The sequence below is a fragment of the Triplophysa dalaica genome, chromosome 2 (genome assembly GCF_015846415.1).
Source record: "Triplophysa dalaica isolate WHDGS20190420 chromosome 2, ASM1584641v1, whole genome shotgun sequence".
Classification (NCBI taxonomy): Eukaryota; Metazoa; Chordata; class Actinopteri; order Cypriniformes; family Nemacheilidae; genus Triplophysa; species Triplophysa dalaica.
The window spans coordinates 27,447,721-27,467,784 of NC_079543.1; the positions used below are offsets into that span (position 1 = coordinate 27,447,721).

The following is a 20,064-nucleotide window of genomic DNA, read 5'->3' on the forward strand; positions in this document are numbered from 1 at the left end:
TATTTTTTGCTTTGCAACTTATGTCGGCTTCAGATTGTTGAGTATATAAACATAATATTTATTTTAGGGTGGTGTATCATATTTGGTAGTAGATGAGAATACAATGGTACTAAATGATTATTGAGATATAAAATATGGCAGACCAAGCTACTTAAAAGAATATCATGTTACCATCATCTTACAATTTTGTAAATATCGGGGTATTAACAAACTGTTCTTTTAATGGAAAATAAAAGCAGGAATTTGATATATGTAGCAATGTCTGTAAAAAAGTTCACTTAGTCCTACAGTAAATGACCTATTAGTAAAGCTCTGTTTATTTAAATTGTGTATTTGTAAATGTATCTTTTTACCAGCAATACTAGACTTGTGGACAGTTTATCAATGACATTAGTTTATGAGGGAAATTATTTATCATTCATGTAACATCACTTTTCAACCTTTTATTTTGACAAAAACTTAAGTTCCCATTGGCATCTGTAATGGTTTTGTTAAAGAAATAAACAATTTTTGGGGGAAAGTTCAATAAAAGTTAGAACGGTCGACTCGGCAATAAACTGAAACTAAAATTATTAGCTGAAAATAAATAAAAGTTAAATATAATTAAAATAAATTACTCTTAGGCTAGCAAGATTAAAACAAAAATTTAAATAAAAGAAAAAATATATATAAAACTATGGAAACAAGTTCTTAAACAAGTACACAATAAATCAGTGCTGAAAATGAAATAATTTTGGTATAAAATTAAGTTACTAAATTAAAAGAAAATGAAGATACTAAATTGAGCTGGTGTGTCTGAATTTGTGAAAAATGACATAAGGTAACCAGCAACCTTATGTTTCAAATAGAGATTGCTGTTTTAATTAATAATATTTATGCCTGACTGTTCAGCATATATATAAGTTAAAGTTATATTAAGTTGAAGAGCAAGTAAATAAAAAAATATGACAGTGTATCAGCCCACAAGCCTAAGATGTGTGTAAATACTTGTGAGGGGTCAAACCAAGAATTCCTTCATTGAGTAAATGACTCCAGTGCTCGTGTGGCAGTGACACGTCTAGAGTTTCACATCCAGCCAGTCCTTCAACATTCACCGCATAAAAAATAGAAAAACACAATCGTAGATAAGAGCAAAAAGCATCCAATACAATGCACGCAGATATAACACTGTGAAGTTATTTTTCAATGCTATGTACTGTAGTTGTAATATTGCACGTGTTATGTTTTGGCATCAGGTCATATTTTAACACCCGTGTCACCTCGAACCCTAAACATAAAGTTGCATCTGCATGCACAAGCATGTCAAGATACACGGATTGACTTTCTCTCCTTTCAGCAGCTCCGTACTTCAGAAACTAAGACTGAATGAACCACACCAGCCTCTGATGAAAATATTATAACCGGATATTCGGTAAGTTCACGTTTGAGCCTTGTCTCATATGCACATGCTGCCAAAATGTGTAACGTTACCATGAAGTGTGTTTCAGTAGTCGTGATGTCAGATTAGCAAATGTTTGAGGTGTTATGTATTAAACACCTATAACATGACATGGGCAGACTTTATAATGAGTAGTGCATGTTACTTAAAGTAATGATGCTGATGAAAGAAACAAAATTCATACCTTTTTAAAGAATAGGAAAATAGTTGTACTACGAATCTTAAAAAAGAAAATGTTTGAGCTCTGCTACTGTGTTTTGTCTTCAAATGCAACCTTTTTTATTTCCTGATACAGACGCATGATTTAGTGCAAAGTTAAACAGCGTTAAATATAGAAATGTTTTTCTTTTTTATTCTCATATATAAATGTGACAACACCTGTCATGTCTAATATTGGCCATGAGTCTGCAGTGGCTCTTTAATATCATGTCATGTCAGTATAGCTTTATGAATGGCATCAGCAGTCAGCTGCTGAAGGAATACACAGAGAATCTTTACATTTACATTATTTTAAATCTATGCACATTATTTCTTTTATGTTTTTTGTAGTGGATAAAGATTCTTAGTGTTTCTTTGTTGAACCAATAATGAAATGGTTCTTCAATGTCACTGCTGTGAAGAATATTTTAGCACAAGTGGTATTATTGTATATTTGACAATGTTTATAGTTTTACAGATAATTGTATATCTCAAGTATTATAATTTTTTCATTTTTCATTTCTTTCTATTAGGTATTCTGAGGAAAAATGAATATTCTTGGCACTGCTTTTATTTCGATTGTAGCACTAAATGGTAAGTGATAAATATTTATTCAGTATCATTTGCAGAGGTAACTTTATATTCGACATAATAAAGCATTCAAAATAAATAATTAGATGACGGTAAATAAAATCTATCACCTGAATATTTTTTTTCATGTAACAAGTGTCAAAGAAATAAAGTAAAAAAGTATGATGGGCGACAATTTCAATGGCCCATACAAAGCAGCTTTATACAAGCAACTTTTATAAATTATTTTAATAAACTTTTAAAAATATATACAAAGCAACTGTTATAAAAAAGCTTTTTAAAAAATTGTTTTTGTTGTTGGTCCAACTTCAAAATGGTTGCCTTAAAAAGTTAAGTTAAGTAAACTTATGAAGTATTATTTATTTCTCAGTGGGTTGACTAAACTCGATAAATTGATTCATATTTTTAAGTTTAATTACCTTAACATTTTAAGGCAACCATTTTTAATGGTTTAATTTCTTTTTGTAATTTATAAAAGTTGCTTGTATAAAACTGCTTTGTATGAGCCATTGAAATTGTCTGACCATCATACTTTTTAATCTGTTTTCACATTATTTCTTTGACACTTGTTAAATGTAAATAAATGTTCAGGTTGAATAACTCAAAATTTCAAAGCAATCAGGTTACGTTTTTTAAAGATGCATCAACAATTTTGTTTACAGTGTAAATTGTCTATCATAACATTTTGCATTTTGCTAGACTTTCTCTAAAGAAAGCTGTTGAATGCAATAATATGTTGGTGTGATTGACTCCTGAGAGGATTTGTGGTGTAATCTTAAACAAAAGATTGTGCACGATGCATCTATAAGAACAAGTTTAAGACCATTCTGATGTTATTGAAGCTGTAGTTAGTGGAATAAAACTGCATTTTAAAATCTGCATCCTCTCTTTATCTGTTCCAGCTTGTCTAGCGTTCTATCTTCAGGTGAAACAGGTTGAGGTGTTTCCAGGAGATAGCGTCTTGCTGCCGTGTAATAGTTCAGGGTTTCCCACAGATGAGCTGCATTGGGAGGCGATGGGCAAACATGTGGCCGTTCTCCGTGAAGGCCACATCACCGCGGGACAGGGTTATGAGGACCGAGTGTTCCTCGAAGACCCAACGGCATCTGATGATTTCTCCCTCGTGTTAAGAGACACCATGTTTAGTGATGGAGGAATATATGCATGTCTGTGGAGGAGCCAGAAACCGGTTTGCTCTGTTTTTGTAAATGTGTTGGGTAAGTACAGTCACCAAAACTACTAAATAGTTTATTCAAGTGTGCTATTATTATAGTTCTTTTAAACTAAAAATGAAAAAGTATACTTTCAGTCCATTTTCTATACTTCTCAGAAGTAAACTAATACACTTATAAATAGTACATTTTACGTAAACTGTAAGGAAAAGTATCTTATTATATATGATCTATACTGTACTAAATCTTTTGACTGAGATTGTTGTTGTGTTTACTCAAGTTTATATAGTTACCATAGAATAGAAACAATAAACTATAAGTATGTTAAGCTTACCAACTAAACTTACAAGTAAAGTAGTAGTATAAAAACTACTAAACAAGTTTAACCAGAGCATAGAGTACTTTCATACATTGACAATGTGCAACAAGTATTGAACTATAGTACCCAGTTTACCGATGCGTTTACCTGTTGTATAGTAGCAATAAAAACAATAAACTTCGTTTTAACTAGTTGTGTACACAATGTTTACTATTGTTACACTAAAAGTGTGCTTAACAGTTTATTTTTATACACTGAAAAGTCTGATAACTAAAGTTGTAGATGTGTTGGGTAAACACAGTCACCAAAACGACATACTTTTACTGAAATGAAGTTTATTCAAGTGTGCTTTTAGTATAGTTCATTTAAACTAAAAATGAAAAATTAAACTTCAGTCCTTTTTTATACTTCTCAGAAGTATACTTATACACTTATAAATAATACATTTTACATACACCGTAAAGAAAAGTATCTAATTATATTTGATCTATACTGTACTAAATCTTTTGACTGAGATCACTTAAAAGTCTGCTAACTAAAGTAGTAGTGAAATAGTACATTTACAAGTATACTATTAGTACTTTACTATTAGTACTCAATAAATAGGCTAAAATATACTTGAACCTTACTTAAGTGTATTTGTGAAAATGGCAAGCTCAATATTAACAAAATATATGCAAATTCCAAATCATTTATGTACTTTGTAAATCTGTCTCTATTTTGTTTTTAAAGAATCCTTAAATTTTCCTGTCTTGCCTGCGGTGGGTGAAGATGTCACTTTGAATTGTTTCGGCGACGTCCCCTCAAATAACCCCTTGGAAGATATTGACATCCATTGGCTTAAAGATGAGCGTGAAGTTTTGCGCTTCACGTCTGGAAAGATTGATGTCAATGTCGATAACAGTCATATGTCACTGCCCGTCAGAGAGAAGATGTCTCGAGGGATCTTCTCATTGAACATTAGATCTGTAAGAGCTCAGGATCAGGGAGTTTATCAATGCCGATACAAGAGCACCGATCATGAGGATCTACAGAACGGATTACCAGAAACACAAAATCTCATTCTTCTGGGTATGAATCCAGAATTGATTCATTATATTACAGAATGTGTTCAGGTTGATTTAAATCTTAGTGTCATAAGCAGTGTCATCAGAGCTTAATTTTAGGCTGATTCATGGGGAATCAAAGACTTTAAAAGATCAAATGTCTTGCTAGTCCAAGCGGTTAAGTAACTCTCTTTTTCTGTTTAGATGTGTCTCCTGATGTTTCATCCACCTCAGAGTCCATCCTCAGCACCAGCAGCGGCTCTTATACTCAAACCAGCTCATCTGTACCATCATGGATGTCTGTTGCTAGCACCGAATGGTCCAGTGAAATCAGCACGTCTGCGCAGACGTCTGCAGATACAGTTGAAGGTACTGTAAGATTCTGCAGGGCTGTTATCTGTAAGACATTTTAGTATTAAAAGTTTACAAGATGTTAAAGTCTTGATCATCTCTGGTCTACCTTTTGCCAAATAAACTTGCTAAGTTTAGATAGATTTCCTGTTAAAATGTTTTGTTCTTAAAAAGATTTTACTATAGTAAAAGTGTAGTAGTTATTGTTGTATTCACGGTGATGTCTAGCTTTGGTCATGTGGCGTCTTTTTATATATTAAATAAGATGTATTAACAACGTTATGTTATGGTTGTAGTGGTAAAAGAAAATGACAAATGTTCCCTCATAAATAAACTCAAATAAACTTAAATTGATGCACTAAAAGGATTAACTGAAAAATAAATCAAAACTGAAATCAAATTTACGGATCTTAAATAGCAACTTTAAAATAAACAATGAAATAATCAAATGACCTAGTGCAACTAAAACAGACATGATAACCTAAAAAAAATATCAAAACAAAAGATAATAAAAATATTACATAAGTCTGAATAACACAGAATTGTTCCTCTATCAAGATTTTAGTTTTTTCATGTTTTATTTCATTTATTTTATTTGAATAAATACACATATTTCCTGCCATAGTTTGCTTTTTGTCAAATATTTCTAGTGATATTATTAAATAAAAGAAATTTTTCTAGGATCGCAGGCAGAAGTTGCAAAATTGTGTTTATGTTTAATAATTAAAAAAGGCAAAAACATAAAATGTCTTATAAAGTGCAGTTTTCTTTCTTTTTCTCAGATTCTTACCAGGTTTCGTGAAATGTACATGCCTAAATTATTCTTGTAGTCAAATAATCTCTCTCTGTCTAGTTGTGTCTTCTGAGATGTCATCCACTGTAGCCTCGATCCACAACACCAGCAACACCTCTTACACTCAAACCGGCACATCTGTGCCAACATGGACGGATGTTACAAGCACTGAATGGTCCAGTCCTGTATCAACACACTCATATGTGGAGCGGACAGATACTGAAGACATCAGCACAGCGTCTGCGCAGACGTCTGCAGACACAGTTGAAGGTAGTGTGAAATGCTCAATCAACACATTATTCTTTACAGGTTTCGTCAAATACCTAATTTATCCAAGTAGTTGAGTAACCTCTCTCTCTCTCTCTCTCTCTCTAGGTGTGTCTTCTGGGATGTCATCCACCATGGAGTCGATCCCCAGCGCAGGCAGCAGCTCTTGGACGCATGTTGCAAGCACTGAATCGTTCAGCCCTGTATCACATGTGGAGAGAAGTGAAACTGGAGACATCAGCACAACGTCTGCGCAGACGTCTGCAGACACTGCTGAAGGTAATTTTCTCATGATTAAGATGGAAAATTGTAGCGTGTTTAAAGAGGATGTTTAATCTCATTTATGTTTCTCTCTTTTAGAGAACACAGACGTGTCACCTGTCCTTGAGGCTGTAACCTCTTCTGGTTAGTCCAAGCCTCTTTCCACAGATGATAAAACTAAGTTCTGGTTTATATTTTCTTGTTTAATTCTCCAGTTGAATTAAAAAGATTAATTTGCCTTTCTCGCTTCAAATAAGATGTTTTGTTTGCATGATTTCTTTATGATTTGGATGTCCTGTTTTCTCTCAGGTCAGTATGGTTCTCTTGAGCTCCTGTCGGATGAGAAGATTCCCTGGATGCTCATTGGACTCATCAGTGGAGTTCTGCTCATCACGGCTGGAGTTTTAACGTTACTGATGCTCTCCGCAAGGAACTGATTATTATTGAGAAAAGCATTGAAGAACAGATGAAACATTTCCATGAACAGAAAGCAGCTGAACTTGTGATGTTAGAATCGGCAAGATATTTGTATATGCTTTGTCTGTGTAATCTGTAATGCACTACTGTTTATTTACTGTACCATTTAGTATAGAAAAAAGCCAAACCTTATTTATTCATTTTAAAACCTTTCATAAATCCAATGTTTGAAACATAAAATCTTTGCATGGGTTGAGGTTAAATTGCATTTTTATTTTGACCCTCCCCAAAAAAGGTCCTAGCTATACCGTTTTTAAATTATGATTTATTTTCAATTATGTAATTAAAAATAAATTATTAAAAAAATACTACAAACAGCACATATGAGTGTTCGCTCAGATTTTCCATTTATTGTGTTTCAAACACAAAAACAAACTTTCCTTACTAGATGTCATGAGCTTCGGCTGGTCCGACTGTAAACAAAACCAATTAAAATGCGAGGACTTAATGCGTCATCATTAAATAAAAACATTATCAAGAACAGACACAGCAGAAACAAAAACATCCACACAGTCTAAAACAACTGAGTTTAAAGTTCAGTTAAATATCAAAATATGACACATCCGGAATCCAAACTACATTTTATTATTACTGATGTACATGCTCATCTCAACTGGCATGCAGAAGCCTTCACAGTTTACTGAAACAAAGTTTTCGGAAAAGAAAAGAACCCTAAAAATATTTACTAAGATAATACGGTGTTTACCACCAATGTGTGGAATTAAAACTATTGTCAGTCTATGAGGCCATGTTGTGATCTGATATCAGACGGTCGTAGCTGCAGTAAACACGGGTCCTGTGTGAACGCCCTCACCAGCGACCTCTCCCATGGCCTGCAGGGCGACAGTGGCGGCCATCGCCTTGGCATGTTTTTTATTAGGACTGGCAGTCTGTGGCTGATAATCGTTTCCATTAACTACCACCTGTGTACAGTCAGAGAAAAACATCTTGAATCACAACATAAGTTAACATAAGTTAACCCAAATATACCTCAATACATAACTAAAGAGAGTGACGACTTTAATGATCAATTAAATTAAATACATTACAAATCAGTGGAATTTCATTTCAACATTTCTGATCACTTTTCAGACAGGTGATTCAGTCTCTACTAACTACCTGATGAGCTGGATCAGTGTTGGATGAATCAGGGCTGCGTTCAGCTCCGACAAAACGTTTCTTAAACGGAAACGGTGGTACGCATGAGTTGCCACTATGGCAGCTGAGAAGGCCATTGTTTGTGGTCTTTTTGAAAAATGTTCAGAGCATGAAGAAATTCGTATTAATACGTGTTAAATACTGCAAAAAACATGTCTTTTATATATCTTCAATTGTTGCGTATACCGAGCTGCATCGGACACACTTGTAAACGTCTTTACTTGGACCCATTGTGAGAGCTGTCTCTTTAATTCCGCATGGGCTATATGCATGTTGGTGCTGATTGGGCTGATATTCTTGACGTGCAAACCAAACAAGAGATCACTTATCTCAAACCGGGTTGCACACTGTTTCCACAAAAAGTGTCCTTCACCCCGGAAACCATAGCAAAATGTTGCGCACCAGTTTGAGCTTGAACGTGCCCCAGGTATGTTAAATGAATCAGCAGTGTTGAATGAATCGGGTGTATAAGAAGAACCAACGATGTTGGATGAATCAAAAGTATAAATGAATCAGCTATCTTGGATGACTAGTATATGTTGCATGAACCAGATATGTGCAATAAATCAGGTGTGTTAGAACTAGCTGTGTTGGGTGAAAAAAGTGTTTCATGAATCAGGCGTGTTAAAGCTCGTACACACCGGGACGATAATCCCACGTGCTTATCGCCAGTGTTTTCAAGACGTTTTCTGCGTTTGATTTTCACTGCCGATGAGCTGAGTGAACGTGGAAATTCACTTCCTGACATAGAAGGCGCTTCAAGAAAAACAGAAATACTCCAGTACACAAGGTGGTGCTGCGCAACTTTATGCTTCTGACACTCGCTTGTCACAGAAGACGAAATCATTTTGCTTCCTCTTCGTCAATGACCCAAGACCATTTTGTGCTAGAGCGCAATCAAGTTGTGTTTTACTGTAACTTCAGCAGCTCCAGGCACGTGAACAGGTTTGTCGTGTTGGAGATCTCAGGACTGGGTTGGGAAACACTATTGTGTAAACCAGAGGAGTCCTAAATCACTCCCGGAGGGTCGGTGTCCTGCAGAGTTTAGCTCCGACTTGGCTTAATACACCTGCCTGGAAGTTTCTAGTCTGCATTGAATAAATTATTCAGATGTTTTTGATTGGGGTTGAAGCCAACCTCTGCAGGACAATGGGCCCCAAGGACTGATTTTGGACACCCCCTGTGTTGACAACTCAATGAATCTGAGCACAAACCTTAAAGAGAAAGTTCTTGCGATGGTCTGGTCCGCTGTGGTGCACCATGATAAACTCTGGCTGTGCCCACTTCTTCTTATTGCACATCTCCATTAAAGCAGACACTGGATGCTTTCCTATGGGTGTTTGGATCGGTTAGGTCGGTACATCATGAAGGTTATTCATTGTGAGAAATGGGTGGATATCTAAACATTGCTTCCCAGAGTATGCCATAATCCTACTAGGGGACACGTTTTGAGAGGCTCACCTAGAAGATCCTTCATCACCACAAGGTTACCAGACTTCTGAGTTTTTTCTCCTTCTGCTACAAGACCTGCACGAACAAGAATGCAGAACATTAGCACTAAAATCCCAGCGATACTAGGAGCAATCTTTGACTTCTGCAAAGACTGTCCTTACCCTTGCGGTCTGTTTTGAAATCTATGATGATGGGCTCCACCGTGCCTTCCCTGTGCTTCCCCAAACCTTCCCCTGCACGCCATCCCATCTTCCTCATGAGAAACTCGCCCATCCCGCCTGAGACGGGCGCTGCCCGCAGGAACTGATCCTGCATGCAGCCGGATAGACAGGAGCACAGAGACAAAAAGAGGAGGGAGCAAACGAAGAGAAGGAGAAAACAGTAAGAGATCTGTTTATCTTTTAACATGTCACTTTAACTGGAACTGCATTTCAATTGAAAACAAATCTTTATATACTAAATTATAGAATTAAGAAGCCTTCAAAATGTGAGAAAAATTGCTTTTCCATTCTCACCGAAAGCAGACTAAAGGACTGACAAGTATTATACATTTAAGGACTTCAATACCGTCCTGAACAGAACTCAGGTTCTGAGTCGGTTCAGGCGAAACAAACAGGAGCACATAGTAGAAATCATCAGTTCACACAAATCCACATGAATTGAAGGAAGGGTGCTGGATGACGTACGTACCTAGGCCCCCATCATCGGCCCCCGAGGATCTGGAGTGAATAGAAGGGGCCTGACTGTGACCATGGCAACAAGGCAGCTACAAGGACTGACCCTGCAACAAGTTTCCATACAGAGGGGTGAGAGTTCACAGGTCAGCCTGTGAGCCCCCGCCCCTCTTCCATCCGTGACCCAACCCCATCAACCTCCCCGGCTCCAACGCCAGAGAGACAAGCTTGAGGTTTGGAACCTTGTAGCCACTGGCAATGGATGCCCCACTGAATCTTTGATCCCGATTGAAGCCAACCTTGTTTTGTTTGCAGTCAAATATAGGTTGGGTAGTCAAAGTCACTTCCTCCTAGATATCATTTTTAGACAGTAAACTGGGACTTACTTGATCATGTTTAAGTGCATCAAGCAAGTCACAGTAGTATTACAGAATTTACACCATTTTAAACCCTTCCCTTCAGTTAAGAAGAAGCTTTAAAAGTATCCCACATGTTGAAGCATCATGTCTTACTTTATCCTTCTGTTGTTCTAAAAAAAAAAAAAAAATGTACGCTGTATCTATGTAAAGCAGGTCATTTTGGATACGCTGTAAAGGTTTTTTGGTTTCATGGACCCCATAGACTCCCTCAACACAGCTCACGGTATTTTGCCACCATTTAATTTGTATTAAAATGTTTATATAAAGACGTGGGATTATCTGGTCTGTATATAAGGATCAGGTTTGCACTACACAGTGGTTAGCATCCATAGCCTTCGGGACAATTCGTTTCTTGACTAAAATAGAGAGACCCATCAGAAACACGTACACACATCTGGTTGGAAGGTCATGAAAGGCCATGTTTTACAGTGATTTTTCTAAAGGGTTGTTGTAAGGAGAACCACGCCCCCCCCCAAAATCACTGTAATGCACAACCTGCACCAAATATAAACGGCAACGTTGAAAAGATTATGACAGGTGTTTTGAAAGGGCTCAGCCAATCAGATTTTTGAGCCTAGCACTTTTTTCCAGGCCAGAGACTTACTTCAAACGCTCCTTCCGCCTCTCATTCCATGTCATTCTCTCAAAAGACACTTTACTGATGATAACAGTGAGGTGCCCATCCAAAAGACCATCCGCTACAACAGAATTGAAAACATCTGCGTGACATGCGCAAGTGGTGTACCCGCTCTACTGATCTTGCACATTTATTTTAATCCGACACTACAAATATTTGCATTTAAAATGAGGAGACAAGAAGCTTTTCCCCTTATGAAGTCAGCAGTGTTGGAGAGTAGCTATCTACAAGTAGTGTTTTCAACTTCTCTATTTATTCAAAACATTAGTCAATAATAACACATGTGTATCACATCACATAAAAATATAGCATAAATTTCAGCTGTCGAATAACATATACTACAGTATTCTGTAGTATCTAGCTATAGCAAATTCATACACTTAATAATTTCTGTAGTATACTTTAATATTTACTAATGTAAAAAAATTAGGTAGTAAAAAGAAGTTAGTTAATAAAAGTAGTTTCAAAGAAGCTCTGTACTTTTTAAAAGTAGCTTATAGCGTAGCTAACTACTTTTTCAGATGGGTAGCTTAGCTGTAACTTAAAATTAATGAGTAGCTTGTAGCTTATCTAACTACAATTTTAAAGTAGCTTCCCCAACACTGGACGTCAGTAAACACGGAGCTCGGAACCCTTTTTTGAGAAGCTGACTTCATCTTTACTGACCGTTCAATACTTAGTACATCGTGCCTCATGTGAATAGATGTCGGTCTGATCAACAACTCGGAATTATTTAAATTGTGAAGTGGGTACACCATTTAGCAAAGTATGACACAGATGATAATTCCTAAATCTTTTAAGTTAATACAGAAGGAGGGGACGGATATTTGAGCAAGATGGTGTTATATTAAAATCTACTGTGCCCTCTTCAGGCAGGTTGGTTTTCAGGAGTTAAAATGTAAAGAGGAGAGAATAAATCTAAATTTAGCCCAAAGGAAACAAACGAAAATAAGAACTCTACATATGCTTGTGTTGTCTGACTGTACTAGGGCAACCTGCATTTCGGCTTTTAGTTATGGCAGATTTTAAGCACATATAATGCAAAGCACAAACCATCAGGGACATTATTTTAAGAGTGCTGGCGCTGACTCGTGGCTTTACCTTCTTGATCCAAGCCTGTAGGCCACTGTTAGACAGCTCTTCAGATGACAGCACCTGAGCACCTGTTGAGCCTGTGAAGAGCCCTGGAATTGTGTTGGACTGGGCCCATGCGTCCACCTGGGAAAGTCATATATACATGATAAACACATATAATGTACGAAACCTGTGGAACACGTTATATGTAGAGGTGCACCGACGTATGTTGCCAGCGACACAGACAATTTTTGACTGTCCAGTAGTTCACCTTCATTGCTCCTTCTACTTCGGGTATGTACTACATGCTAACTGTGACGCTAAACTCTGACACATGCTAAACTCATGTTGGAGTCATTCACCATGTGTAAAACAAATGTAAATTCCATTCAACCCGATTAATTGTCTTACGTTAAAACTATGGTCATTTCACTGAGGTAAAATGACATTCAATACGACTTGAAAAAATCCAAAATATAAAAAAAAATCAACAAATATTTGTGATATATATCTGATTGAGTTCTTTACTAACACAAAAAAGGACATATACTTATACATATTTAGATTAGAATTCACACAAGATTTTTTACTTTTTTTTAAGTGGCAGCTAAACTCAACCCACTTAGTACTACAGACCCAAGATAAAGACAGGTTATTTTACATTTCAGAAAAATAATAATAAAGTCATGATAGTTTCAGAAACAGACAAGAATAAAGTGGAAGTATTTTATTGTTATCTTAGACTTTTGTGAGAGTACAAAAATGAAAAAGGTTAATTAAGTGATTAAGTTGAGTTATATTTTATTATTTATACTTATTTTCAGTCACAGAGTTATTTGGGCAAGATAAGATTCTGTAATGCAGGTTGTAGAACTGTATTTAGGGAAATTGTAATGTTCAATAATTTATGTAATGATAATGAAAAAAAAATATTAAAAAATGTGTATTGAAGAAAAGTTCATGTTTTTTTTATATACTGTCAATTATAGTTTGTGGATATAAAATCGGAATCGGCAGGTTTCACTTATAATAAAATCGGAAGAAAATTGAAATCGGTGCATCTCTAGTTATATACAGTTATACAATTTTTAAACATACTTGCTCCTGAGCCCGGTTGAGCATACACATAGCATTGATGTCGAAAGGATTCTCTGCCAGTCTCTTCTGAGCAACTGCACGGTCGCTGACAGCCACCGTGATGTCCACTGGCTGCAGGCGGGAGACGAACACAACGCAAAGGTTAAAACTTGAAGCTAATTTCAGGATGATTTGAAATTTTAAACACTCAAGTCTTACTTGAGAAGGTGCTTCAGGAAAGACGCTATCATTCTCCTTGCTGGATTCCTCAGTCCCAGCTGAACCTGAGGCAGAAGGTTTTTCCGTCTTCTTTTTTTCGACCGGCACCCATTCCCCGTAAGCACCATCGGCCTCTTCTTCCTGTGCTGGGAGCCTGAGGACACTGGAAACTCCTTAGCAAATGTGGCTTCGGTTCGGACGCCTGCTTTCACAGAGGTATTCTGAAAATAAAGCGGGACCAGTATGAACAGAAAAAATGGTATAACAAAACAAACAATTTTGTGAGGGTTTTTTCAAAACCATATAATGTCGTGTAACCAAATGCACTGATAAAAAGTAAAAGCACCAATAATAAACCTCCTTACACCAATACTGAAAGCAATGCCCTTAGTCTCCTTAAGTGCTCCTGCCCCAAACGTCTGCTCATCGTCCTCATCATCGGACACGTGTGGTTTCGCAATGGCCATCTCCTCCTTACTCTCAGTGATCTTCTTACATCTCTGAATGATAAGATAGAGTTTAATTTAGGGCGGATTAAAAAAAACGCAAAATTAAAGTCAATCCGTATGCACAACCCTCACCTCTGTTAGCTCTTTAATGCTAAAGTTGTTAGCCTGTTTTGTTACTTTCCGTTTGGCCTCCTCAATACTGGCTAGGTTGGATGTGGATGAAGAGGGGGGCTTGTTGACGATTGTTGGTAACGGGGCAAACTGTGGCATGGACGCCAGGGCGCCAATACTGGACAAAGCAGCAGTCATGGTGGCCGCAGTCATGCTAGCCATGGCAACGTTCATCGTCATCAACGGGACTCCCAAAGCGAGGGAACAAGACAAAGAATTTGGGTTTGACAAAGGTAGTTGGAGAATATTTTTAGGTCTGAGGCTCTCTGGGATGGGCACCCCTGCCTTGGCACACATAGCTGCCGCGTTAGCCTTAGCGATTTCTAACAGCTGTTCCTTATCTGTGGATGAGAATGAAAATTTAAATCATAAAGTACAGAAAAGAGCAAAGTTAAGAATGTGAAGGTCTTGTCCTACCGAGCTCTGTAAGCCGCGGAGGTGTCTTGCTGGTGCTACGGCGAGTCCTTGATGTTGATCTTTTCTTCCTGAGGATGAGAACCGGAGAGCGGCTGGGTTCTCGCTTCCATCTGTCCCTTTGATTTAACGATCGACTCCCAAAACCTCTCCTCCAGCGTGAGCCGGACCGAGACCTCCTCTTTGAACGCGAGCGTGACCTCCGCCTCGATTTAGACCGTCTGCTTCTGTCCGGAGTTCTGGACCTCTTCCGTCGGCTGGGCGATCGAGACCGGGACCTCTTGGGCGATTTAGATTTTGAACGTTTGTGCTTTGCTTTGGACTTGTATTTCTTTTTTTCTGAGGGTGATCTAGACTTTGACTTTTTGTCATCTTTTTTGTCATCGTTCCGTGAGGACGACCTGGATTTTTTTTGTCTTGACTTTGATCTGGATCTTTCAGGTAATTTGGATTTCGAGCATCGTTGTTGACTGGGAGATTTGGATTGTGACTTTGAATCAATCTCTGTGGAAGGCTGTATTTCTGGTTTTAAACTTGCAGGAGTTTCTTTCTCTTCAGGGTTTAAGACACACTCTGAATCTTTAGGTATATCCGTTGAAGTGTCTGCAGGTTCTTTGATCGCTTCCAAAGGCACCTCAGGTGTAATGCACTTCTGGGAAAATTGGTTTTCAGATGACTCTCCCAAGAAGGGAATAGGACGCCAAGATCCTGTGACAACGGGCGCTTTTAGAGAGGAAATTACAATTGTCTCTGGCAGCTTGGTGTCTATGTTCATGTCCACTGTAGGGCTTTTTCCATTCTCAGTTGTTTTTTGAGAAACATCTGTTTGCATTGCAGAAGATTCACTATTATCCACTGTTTCAACTGTCTTATTCTCAACTAGATCAATTTCCTTCTGCTTGTCTTTTAAAACAGAATTAGATCTTGATTTTGAATGTTTAGATCTACTTCGAGACCTGATCCTGGAATGAGACCTAGACTTTGATGCGGACCTTATGTTCTTTCTCGAGGTTAAACCAGACCTTGATCGACTTCGCCTAGAACACGACCTCGATCGTGAATACCTGCGTCTTCTTACCGAGTGAGATCTGGATCGATTGTTCCTTCTCCAAGAGGGCGATCTACTTTTCTCTCTCTGTTGATGATTTCTCTTTCTTGGACTATTTCTAGAGCGGGATGTTGATCGCCCATGCCGTTTGGAAGATCTGGATCTTGATCTGTGTCTTGACTTCTGTCTGGGTGATCTTGATCTGGTCTGTTTTCCTGTGGAGCTCTGCTCTCTTTTGGATGACCTGCTGGAGCTTCTTTTCTTGTCTTTGGTGCTGGTGTGGACGGAATTCTCCATCCCGGGAAAAATGTCAGGTAATGGAGATGTACCCAGACCAGCTGCAATCTTGAGCTCTGACTTGGAGGTCTTATCTGCTGATGACAACTTTGCATTTTTTTTTGATTCAGACTCAGATTCTGACCCAGATGCAGAAGAGTTTGAACGTGAGCCAGACCGTTTCGCTTTATCAGCCTCTTTGGATTTTTTCTTTTTCTTTCTCTTCTTCTTTTTCTTTCCACTGGAAATACACAGAGATACAAAGTCATGAAACAGTGATACAATTTGATGGCAATTTTTTTAACTGTTTATCAGTTTGAAATCCATAAAGATAAACAAATAAATGGATTATAAATTGCTACTATGAACAATATTTTAAGTACAACTGTTAAATTAGATGCTAGCCCCTTTTCAAGATCCCAAACTATCACAATTGTATGATTCCCACCTGTCTTGAGTCTCGGACTGCGCCTCTGTGCCGCATTCTTTTTCTTCCTTGCGTTTTTTCTTCTTTTTACTTTTGTGTTTTTTGTGCTTCTTGTTTTTTCTGTGTTTGGTGCTGTTGGCCTCTATACCGCAGTCATCCTGGAGGTCATTGCACGTCTCTTTATCTGCAGCTTAGAGAGAAAGACAGAAAATAATATAAATTGAAATAATCTCTGATCACTCTTTCTCAACTTTAAGAGTTGTGTCACAAAGTCCCAAGAGTCAACACAAAGAATATACAGAGTAGGACAAAGAATATGGAGTCAATAGACGGCTAACCTGTTGGTGTGTTCACTTGTTCGGTTTCAAGTCCATCCTGTCTGGACTCTGCGGCAGGTTCAGAATGAGGCTCATCTATCCGACTGAATGAAACATATTTTATTACTTACAGATTATAGATGATATTGTTCTTCTGTTGGGTTAAATTATCATCAGGGCTCGACCGATCCCTCAGGCCAGTTGAGAGAGCTTTCACTTGCCTGATCGGACCAGTGCTTTATTGTGATGGAAAGTTATTGATTTTGTAAGTATTTGAGACTTGCCTATTTAAATATTCCCGAGAAGATGCAAAAGAGGACACGACTCGGTTCTCACGTGGACAGCCGGAATGCTGCATCAGACAACGCGCAAAATACTAAATTGAGTTCTCTTTCACGTCTTCTTACTTTTAATCAGACATATTAACACAAAATTATGCCAAGATGCCAATACCACCAATTAACATTGTAAAAAGTAATCAATTATGTCTTACAGGAACAATGTGTAAACAAAAGAGGTGTATAATATATAACATCCATGCATCTCTTAAAGGGGCAGCAGCAAAATAAACATCTCAGTTTTGTTCATCATACAACACAGAACGAAGACAAAAAAACACTCATTGCTCTTCACTGCTTAAATTTTTACTTTAGTAAGGTTAAATCAATATTATATTTAATACAGTGAAGACTATAAGGTTATATATTATATAAATTCTGTACCTGATAACTACTATTATTAGAACAACCTAAAACCCCTGAAATGCACGTTTACATTATAACATTTATCTGTGCTATTGTAGATACTTTGATTCCTTGATATTATTTTAATACTTACTGAATAGTCGTCTTCAAATCGAAATTTTGAGTTATAGGCTAATAGTTTTTATGGTATCATACTCTTATTTATTAAGAATAACAATAAAACAAATAATTTGATACTATTGAATACTTTTTTGTGGTTGGGCCAGTGAAAATGTTGGCCAGGGCAAGTAAAAATAAGAATCACTTGCACGACCGGGCCAGTAGAAAAAATCTGTATCGTTGAGCCCTTATCATTTAACTGTTATTTTCTGTAGCATGTGCCATTAAACATAATTCACTGCCCCATTATAGGCCCTTTTCACAGGACGTCATGCATCTTCCATTCTGTCGCTAAGCAGTGTATCATTACTTCTGCTAGCGCCTCAGAATGGAGTTTACCAAGTCCCTTGCACAGCTGCCACAAAACAGCTGGTAATGTACAACTTCTTGCAGACAAATGTTTCGCTTACGACAAGATCAAGCTAGATGAATGAAATTCTTCGTGGAACAGTACCTGTTAGATTATGAAGGTAAGTGTTTTCTTTTCTTTTTGTGTTAGCGAAGGTTCTAGGATAAGTACTTGAATAAGTGTTTTGGCCGTTTTTTTCCCACTGTTGTTAAATTCAAGCCTGACGGCAAACGGAAGTTCTTCTTCTGGTTTGTTGCAAGACGGATGTTATGATACACTGCTTTGCGAAAAGGCGGAAGTTAAGTGACGTCAATGTGAAAAGGGCCTATTCCTAGAAACATCAAGAACAAGTTCACCAAAACCTTTTTATAGTGTTCCAAGACCAGAGTGCTTCTATTCAAAAGACACATAAATCATTTATCCATTAGACACTTACAAAAAGGTTTATACAAATACACCATTGATACATTAATAATGCAACATTTCAGTTACATAAGTGTAAATTTAATAACTATTAAACTAATTTTAAGTATATTATACTGCATGACACTTGCACCGTGTCTACATCGGACGCTTTATCCAGTGTGGATAAAATAAAAAACATAATGGGTTGTTGTAATGCGTTTCTAATGTATTTTGTTGTGTCGTGTAGAACTGGTCGCGTACGATGTAGACAAGGTGATACGTCACCAGTTCAGATATCATGTCAATATTTAATGTCAACAGCTCAACAATTAATGAAATCTTAAAAAAGGACTACCTGCAAAGTATTTTAAAAGAAATGTCACAATCAACTATAAAAAGATTTTGTCATCAGTTGTTTATTTTGAAATGTGTTGTTTTGTGCACAGTTAAAGTGAGAACACCATCGTACAGTCATGCTATTGAGAAATGATACCATAGTAATACTGCAGACAGTGTTATTTTCAAACAACGTATTCAAAACATCTACGCTACAGTATCACGTAAATACCATGGTACACAAGTAACAGTAATCATTACGGATAACGTAACGTATTGATGCCATCAATGTAACGTTAGCTGAACTACATTTGCAGTAATGTCTGCATAGTAACACACACATGGCAACAAACATGATCAAATTAACAATACGTAATTCAGCCAAACCAATTACATCATCATTACCATCAGATGTTTGCTTTACTGTGAACAGTGTGTGTGTTGTTGTTGTGGTACAATTTGTTAATTAACGTTACACAGTGACCAACAGCTAATGTTTGGCTAGCCGGCTAATACGTAGCAACACGCTTCTATACAAATCTTTCGTGTAGTTTCACGATGTCTGACAGAAGTAAAAGCAATCGCATAATTCACCTGTTATCTTCAGTTTCATCTGCGATTTCTTTCATTTTATTCACGACGAAATCCCTGAAAATATCCTCGATGTTGGTCGCCATCACAGACTGTTGAATGAGTCCGCCAGTATCCCAGAATGCCCCAGCAGCGCTTGCTTTGCACGACGCCATATGAGACGCACAAAAGCGGCACGTTTATAATGTAATACGAATAAATCAAAACCATAAAGTTATTTTTATTAGATCGAAATTGTTTTAAGAGAAGGATTTTAAACACTACTTCAACAAAACGAAGTGCAAAAATTCGCTTTAGATTTCATTAGAGAAGGGAAATATAGTTTGCTTTATAAAGCCTGTCAAATCATGTCATGAGCCGTCCAAATTATTATATCATTTGAGTCTAGATTAATTCAATTATTTATTAATAATCACTTTGCTTATTTATTTATCATAAATAGACACTCCCACGTGCTCTTCTACTTCAACCCGGAAGTAACGTCTGGATTTAGAAACAATAAAACATTAATGTAAATAATTATTTGACAGCATCAAAACAGATCTTCTAACATTTAAAGTGCGCACTTCTATAAACTATTTCCGGGTTGAAGTGGGAATTATGAAGGCAACTAAATTTCCGCTCATAAATACAACGTCACGTTCGCTATAGCGTGACAGTCACAGTTACGTTACCATGGTAAATTACCACGTTTTTTAAACGTAAAACAATTTTTAATTAGACACTGAACAACATGTATCTCAGTGATAACAGTCCCATACTCATTTAACACTAATAGTAACACCCAGTGATTAA

At 37.1% G+C, this 20,064-nt stretch overlaps 1 protein-coding gene across 1 annotated transcript; it reads right to left on the reverse strand.

Annotated features, from left to right (window-relative positions):
* Window positions 1–7,237: 7,237 nt before the first annotated feature.
* Window positions 7,238–19,439, reverse strand: LOC130413766 (protein SON). Its single transcript, XM_056739183.1, is given in 14 exon segments — window positions 7,238–7,836; window positions 9,286–9,401; window positions 9,533–9,598; window positions 9,685–9,832; window positions 12,355–12,471; window positions 13,426–13,536; window positions 13,624–13,760; window positions 13,763–13,844; window positions 13,989–14,123; window positions 14,205–14,584; window positions 14,661–16,222; window positions 16,430–16,598; window positions 16,747–16,829; window positions 19,273–19,439. Coding segments are annotated over 14 exon segments (3,417 nt in total). The 5' UTR covers window positions 19,425–19,439; the 3' UTR covers window positions 7,238–7,677.
* Window positions 19,440–20,064: the final 625 nt, after the last annotated feature.